Source organism: Orycteropus afer, unplaced genomic scaffold, assembly GCF_000298275.1.
Source record: "Orycteropus afer afer isolate SDZICR_OR568_19922 unplaced genomic scaffold, OryAfe1.0 scaffold00118, whole genome shotgun sequence".
Lineage (NCBI taxonomy): Eukaryota > Metazoa > Chordata > Mammalia > Tubulidentata > Orycteropodidae > Orycteropus > Orycteropus afer.
This window is the reverse complement of record NW_006921705.1, coordinates 3,006,678-3,014,221: the sequence shown is the minus strand read 5'-3', so window position 1 is coordinate 3,014,221 and position 7,544 is coordinate 3,006,678. Positions and strand designations below refer to the sequence as shown.

At 40.0% G+C, this 7,544-nt stretch overlaps 1 protein-coding gene across 1 annotated transcript; it reads left to right on the top strand.

Annotated features, from left to right (window-relative positions):
• Nucleotides 1-262: 262 nt before the first annotated feature.
• On the top strand, nucleotides 263-7,101 carry MBL2 (mannose binding lectin 2). The gene is made up of 4 exons (XM_007944021.1): nucleotides 263-428; nucleotides 823-939; nucleotides 5,850-5,918; nucleotides 6,728-7,101. The coding sequence occupies exons 1-4, from the start codon at nucleotides 263-265 to the stop codon at nucleotides 7,099-7,101; spliced, it is 726 nt and encodes a 241-aa protein (XP_007942212.1).
• Nucleotides 7,102-7,544: the final 443 nt, after the last annotated feature.

Genomic DNA, 7,544 nt, shown 5'->3' with positions numbered 1-7,544 from the left:
AGCAGTAATACCAGAGAAGGTCTGGGCACCCTTTCTCTCCCTATCTGTGGTCCCCACTGCATACTGCTGTGCCTGCCTTTGTTAAAGTACTCGTAACAATGTTACAGCCTCGCTGCTCTGGGAGCCAGAGGTGGGCCAACCATCTCTACATCTCTGCCCAGGGCAGGTCATAGGACTGAAGGCATGTTTGGTAAATATGCACTGATTAACTGTACTAGGTATGATCATCTTCCTCTACTTTCCCCACCCAAAAGTGAGGACCATGTTCCTGTTTTCTTCACTCCCTCTTGTTCTCCTGAGTGTGACAACAGCATCTTGTACAGTAAAAGAAATCTGTGAAGAAGTTCAGAAGAACTACCATGTAGTTGCCTGTGGCTCCCCAGGCATGAACGGCTTCCCGGGCGCCAAGGGAGAAAAGGGGGAACCAGGTACGGGATGGGTTACCCTGTCCCACTGACTCCACCTTCCAGAAGAAATTTCCTGATGCTCTAAGGGTAGCAATGTCCTATGTATCAGATCATATTTAGACAGATTGCATTTCTGTCAACGATATGTTTTAACTTCAGAGAAAAGACTCGTGTGCTCTGGCATTCCAGGCTTCCACACGAGTTGGTGACATGTGGTTGTTCTGCCTGTCCAAGGAGGTGACACAGAAGGATCTTTCTTCTGTGGGCCACCTCTAGCTCATTGGAACCAGTGACTCAAAAAAGTTGTCCCTGAGTCAATGTCTCCTTTCTCCTGGCAAGGGATTGGACATTAAGTTCTTGGAGAAAGAGCGCAAAAACACAGATACTGAGTCCTTTTTCCTTTGTTTCCCGATAGGCCAAGGGCTCAGAGGCTTGCAGGGTCCTCCTGGAAAAGTGGGACCTCCAGGAACCCCAGGGAATCCTGGGTTGCCAGGAGCAAAGGGTCCAAAAGGTGATCCTGGAGAGGGTTCAGGTAAGGAGCTCACCCCAGAAAAGTCTGAGCTCAGGGCACCCAGGGCCCTGGGACCTTGAGCACCAGATAGAAAATGTTCCTTCTCCTACTGCCTTAGTGGCATATACCTAACTCTGCTTCCTGGTCCATTGCCCTGGTCCAAAACACTCTCAAGTTTTCACAGAAACTAAAGGGATTCCCACTAATGCCTTAATACAGATTTACAATCCCTTCAGAGCCACTTGCTCAGCAGGTTTCCTGGAGGAGCAGCACCCTGGTTCTTCTTTAGCTTAAACAGTCCAGCAGGAGGCTCTGGTCCAAGAGGAAGGAAACAAACCATCTCAGAGTAGGTCTTCTGGGTGGACCCAAAAGTTAATGGCTCAACTACTAACCAAATGCACCCAGAGATAGCATGGAGGAAAGGCCTGGCAATCTGTCCAAAAGGTCACAGCCTTAAAAATGCTATGGAACAATTCTACTCTACAACAAAGGGGTTGCACGAGTCAGAGTCGACTTAACAGCAATCTTTTTTTTTTTTTCCTTTTAGTATATATATGATATGTCAGTTATTTTTTTATTGCATAACAAACCATCCCAAAACTTAATGGTTTAAAAGAACAGCCATTTATTTAAACAAAATTCTGTTGGTCAGCAATTTGGGGTGGGTATAGCCAAGTATTTTTTCTTCTGGTCTCAGCTGGGCTCACTCATGTGACTATGGTCTCACTCACATGTCTGGCCATTGTTTGACTGTCAGTTGGAGTGATGAGGGTAATTGGGCCAGTCTCTCATCATCCAGCAGGCTATCTTGGGCTTGTTCACACGGTGATGATTACAGGATGCCCAACAGTAGGAAGAACAGAACCTGCAGGGTCTCCTGAAAGCTCAGAACACTTAGAGTATCTCTTCTGCCACATGCTATTGGTCAAAACAGGTCACAAGGCCAGATTAAATTTGAGAAGTGGGGAAATGGATTTCATTTCAAAATGAGAGGAGCTGCAGTCAACTGAAGTAATTTTTGCCATCTACTACATGTAACTTGTCTCATCCATGCTCTGCTTTGATATTGGAAAACCCACAAGATCTTGATCAACAGAATAGGGAACAACAGAAACAAAACAAGAATAAAAACAAAACCTGCGCAAAGAAAAACCCTTCAACCTTTTCAGTCAATTCACCAGCCTATAATAATTCCCTAAGAGATTTCTTTTCAGCTTTGGAAGTGCAAATATATGGAAGAAAATAATAAGAACATGGCCTAAAGAGGGTTATCAATGTTTAGTAGCCAGGGAACATATGTGTATTGCATATGGATATGGGCATGTATGTGTGCATAAAATGTCTTTAGATACCTTCAACAGATAGCAAACAGAGATGTTTTGGGCTGGTGAAAATAGAGATACTTTTCTCCCTTTTTTTTTTTTTTTATTTTCCATATTTTTTATTTCCCTTCAATAAGCAAGTACAGGCAGTCCCTGAGTTATAAACAAGATCCATTGCTATGTCTGTTTTTAAGTTGAATTTGTAGGTAAGTTAGCAACAGTTTTTATTTAGTGTCAGTTGGTCAAATGTTTGTCTATATTACTATATAGTCTATATTTTACCTTCCTATCTGGTAGCATAGTGGCTAAGATGCTTGCCTGCTAACCAGACGGCTGGCGGTTCAAACCCACCAGCCACTCCTCGGAAGGAAGGTTGGGCAATCCTACTTCCGTAGTGATACTGCCTCGGAAACCCAAGGAGGTGTCGCTATGAGTCGGGTTTGACTCGACGGCACACAACAACAACAATGTATATAAAACAGTTTGGAAACACTTCCAAATACACTAAACCATCCTTGCGATGCTTGAGCCCAATCTTGTAGCCATAGTGTCAACCCATCCATCCAGCGTTTTCCCCTTTTATGCTGACTCTTGACTGTACCAAACATCCTTCTCTAGGGAATGGTCCTGTTTGACAGGACAAAATTAGTTAAGACAAGGTCTGGCCATTCTTATTTCTAAAAACCATTCTGTCTGCATTTTTTCCAGGACAGACTTGTTTGTTCTTCTGGCAGTCCATAGTATTTTCAGTATTCTTCACCAACACCACAATTTAAAACATCTACTCTGGTTTTCCTTATTCATTGTCTAGCTTTCACACTCATATGAGACAACTGAAAAATACCATGACTTGGGTCAAGTGCACCTTAGTTTTCAAAGTGACATCATTTGTTGCTCTTTAACACTTTAAAGGGTCTTTGCCTCAGATATGCCCAGTGATTTCTTGACTGCTGCTTAGATGCGTGTTGATTGTGGATCCAAATAAAATGAATCTTTGACAACTTCAATATTTTCTCCATTTATTGTGATATTGCTTATTGGTACAGTTATGAGAATTTTTGTTTTCTTTATATTAAGATGTAATCCATACTGAAAACTGTAGTATTTGATCTTCATCGGTAAGTGCTTCAAGTCATCTTCATTTTCAGAAAGTAAGGTTGTATCATATGCATATTGCCTATTGTTACAATCTACCTCCAATCCTGATGCCATGCTCTTTTTCATATAGTCCAGCCTCTTGGATTATTTGCTCATTGAATAAGTATGGTGAAAGCATACAACCCTGACACACATCCTTCCTGATTTTAAACAATGGTTCTGTTCGAATGTCTGCCTCTTGGTCCATGTACAGGTTCTTCATGAGCAAAATTAAATGTTCTGGAATTCCCATTCTTCCCAATGTTATCCATAATTTGTTACAATGCACACAGTTGAATGCCTTTGCATAGTCAATAAAACATATAGATAACCATCTTTCTGGTATTCTCTGCTTTCAACCAAGATCCATTTAATATCAGCAATGATATGCCTAGTTCCATGTCCTCTTCTGAATCCAGCTTGAATTTCTGGAAATTCCCTGTCAATATACTGCTGCAACTATTTTTGAATTATCTCCAGCAAAATTTTACTGGCATGTGATATTAATGATATTGTTCAATGATCCCCACATTCTGTTGGATCACCTTTCTTTAGAATTGGCACAAATAACGATCTCTTCCAGTCAGTGAGCCAGGTAGCTGTCTTCCAAAGCTCTTGGCATAAATGAGTAAGCACCTCCAGCACTGTATCACTTTGTTGAAACATCTCAGTGGCTGTTCAGTCAATTCCTAGAGCCTTCTCTTTTTTTTGCCATTTCCTTCAGTGCAGCTTGGTATTGTTTCTTCAGTACCATTCTTTCTTGATCATGTGCTACCTCTTGATATAGCTGAACATGGATCAATTATTTTCGATACAGTGACTGTGTATTCCCTCCATCTTCCTTCGATGCTTCCTGCATCATTCAATATTTGGCCCATAGAATCCTTCAATATGGCAACTTGAGGCTCGAATTTTTTCTTCAGCTCTTTCCGCTTTAATAATACTGAATGTGATCTTCCCTTTAGGTTTTCTAACTCCAAGTCTATGAAAATTTCTTTATAATAATTTACTTTGTCTTCTTGAGCTGCCCTTTGAAATCTTCTGTCCAGCTCTTTTATTTCATCATTTCTTCCATTCGCTTTAGTTACTCTCCATTCAAGAGCAAGTTTTAGAGTCTCATCTGACATTCGTTTTCGTGTTTTCTTCCTTTCCTGCCTTTTTAATGACATTTTACTTTCTTTATGCATAATGGCCTTGATTTGATGTCATCCCACAACTTGTCTAGTATTTAGTCATTAGTATTCAATGCATCATATTCTTCAAATGGTCTTTAAATTCAGGTGGATATAATCAAGGTCATATTTTTGCTCTTGTGGACTTGTTTTAATTTTCTGCAGTTTCATCTTGAACTTTTATTGAGCAATTTATGGTCTATTCCACAGTCAGTTTCTGGCCTTGATTTACTGAAGATACTGAGCTTCTCTATTGCCCCTTTCCATAGATGTAGTCCATATGACTCCTGTGTATCCCATCTAGTGAAGTCTATGTGTATAGCTTCCATTTATGTTATTGAAAAGAGGTATTTGCAATGAATAAGATGTTGGTCTTGCAAAATTCTATCATGCAATCTCTAGCATCATTTCTATCACCAAGGTCATATTTTCCAACTGCTGATGATTCTTCGGTGGTAATAAACAAGTGGTGTTAATAATAATTATACAGTAATAATAAAAGTAACTACATATAGTACTGTACTGTGGGGAAAGATAATCTGCTTGTGTTATCATAATGCTACCTCATGAATGCCCCTTCTGGTATTCAAGAAATTGATGGAATGACAGTTAAGTGTTAACCTGTAATCATAATATTTTTTCTTTTCTTTCTCTATCTAAACAATCTTAAGAACTGTTTCTTTAATATTTTTACAGTACTATATGCTTACAAACATATACACACAAAGAGATTCTCCCTCTCTTCAGCCCAGTAGTATATTGCTTTTCCAATAACCAACAGTGTTTCACATCTTTCTGATTGCTTTATTATTTCCATTTTATCTTCAGTCAAGATTGTTTTCCTTTTCTTTGATGCATCATCAGCACTTAAGCAGATGTATACTTTGCAGGCATGGCTATTAAAGTAAATAAGGAGAGGATAAGTAGGAAAGCCAAATAAAGTTATGTGTTCAATACAGTGTTATTGGCAACTTGATCTGACTTAAAAATGTGGGTAGTGGTCTCCTTCCTCCAGCTGATGAACCACTGAAGCTGTGCAATGTAAGCATCACAAAGTAGTGCATGCATTTATTATTATGAGCTATCGTATTTAACTCAAATTTTTAATTCAATAGGCTTTATGGCAGTCCATTCTTAAGAACAAGTTGTCCACAATTTGGACATTCTTAACCCCAGGATTTACTGTATTAATGGAGAAGAATCTTTTTTTTTTTTTTTAAAAGCATAGCCCATACTCACAGAAGCATCACTCTGGGACCGTTTCTCAATAACACTTCAACACCCTGCTTTACTTTTCTAGACTATGATAGTAGCCTGGCTGCTTCAGAAAGACAAGCTCTGCAATCAGAACTGGACCGTATCAAAAAGTGTAAGCCTGCTCTCTTATTCTTCAGACAATTTTGGGTTTGGGAAGGCAACAAATACCTACAGAAGGCATATAATTTTCTTGTTCCTGGATAGGAATTTCTCATGAAATTCCTTTTGTCTCGTGAAATCTTCACAGCCACCTTTGTAGTGGAAATGAAGGCAAACTGAGGTTATTAAATTTCTCAAATGCACAGAGCTTAAAGGTGGCAGATCCTGTATACTGCGCTCTCTGGTCACTGCAAATGGCACCCAAAACCCTTTGTTACCTGGGCTCTGGCCCGAAGCAAATGTTTGCAGATGTTTTTCTTCTGTCTTAAGTTGATAGTGAAGTCTCAATTATGTGCATTTTAAAATTCTTATCCAAAAGCACAATGATTTTTCTGCCAATCTGTCTCTCCATAGTAATTTTGCAGATTTAACATATAAAAATGCAGAACACCCACTTAAATTTCAAGTAAACAATGGTTTTTTTTTTGTGTGTGTGTAAGTATGTCACAAATATTGCATGGAACATATTTATACTAAAGAAAATTCCTCATCTGAAATTCAAATTTAAGCGAACATGTTGTTGTTGTTGTTGTTAAGTGCCGTCGAGTCGTTTTGGACTCATGGCGACCCCATGCACAGCAGAACGAAACACTGCCTGATCCCGTGCCAGCCCCACCACAATCCCTGCTATACTTGAGCCCATCATCACAGGTGAACATACTATACTTTATATGGCAACCCTACCCTAGAGACCTGTACCCAGAGAAAACCTTAGGATAGATATAAAGACAAGCCAATGTCACCTACTTTTTCACATTTCAGGGCTAACTTTCTCCCTGGGCAGAAAGGTTGGGAAGAAGTTCTTCTTGAGCAGTGGTGAAAAGATGACGTTTAAAAGAGTGAAGGCTCTGTGTGCCAAGTACCAGGCCACTGTGGCCACTCCCATGAATGCTGAGGAGAACACAGCTATCCAAAAAGTGGCCAAGGAGGAGACCTTCCTGGGCATCACTGATGAGGCAACTGAAGGACAGTTTGTGGATCTCACAGGAAAGAGACTGACCTACGTAAACTGGAATAGTGGTGAGCCCAATGACAGTGACTCTGCAGAAGACTGTGTGATTCTCCTGAAGGATGGCAAATGGAATGACATCTCCTGTTCTTCCTCCTTTGTGGCAGTCTGTGAGTTCCCAGCCTGAGGAAGCACACCCCTCAGGCCCTCCTTGACCTTTGCTGCACTGCATAGGTCCACAGTGTGCTTTGAAAGATAAATTGATTTCCTCATACTCAGTGTTGAGGTGCTTTTTTATGGGAATGGGGGACTGGAGAACATGAGGAGAATGGATTGATTGATGGGAAGTGGAAATGAGAAGGGGGATAGGGTGATTGTGGTTAAGAAGAATTTCTATTCTGGCCTTAATTACTAATAATAATCACTGTTCTTGAAGATGCATTAAATGATTTAAATTTCAGCAGCAAACAGTCTCTTAAGTGGATTTTAAATGCAATAGAAATTATTTGGAGGAATTTGGCATGGTGGGCTTGTTAAAAGAAAGTCACATTACTGCCTACAATAGAAGTTAAATTATTGATAGAAACAATATATGTTGTACAATTTCAGTCATTGCACTCCCAGGTTCAG

Bases quoted from the DNA above. Each gene is read 5' to 3' on its own strand.
- MBL2 (XM_007944021.1), top strand. From the start codon at position 263: ATGTTCCTGTTTTCTTCACTCCCTCTTGTTCTCCTGAGTGTGACAACA. The intron at 429-822 runs GTACGGGATGGG...GTTTCCCGATAG, and splicing joins GGGAGAAAAGGGGGAACCAG to GCCAAGGGCTCAGAGGCTTG. The intron at 940-5,849 runs GTAAGGAGCTCA...TTACTTTTCTAG, and splicing joins TGATCCTGGAGAGGGTTCAG to ACTATGATAGTAGCCTGGCT.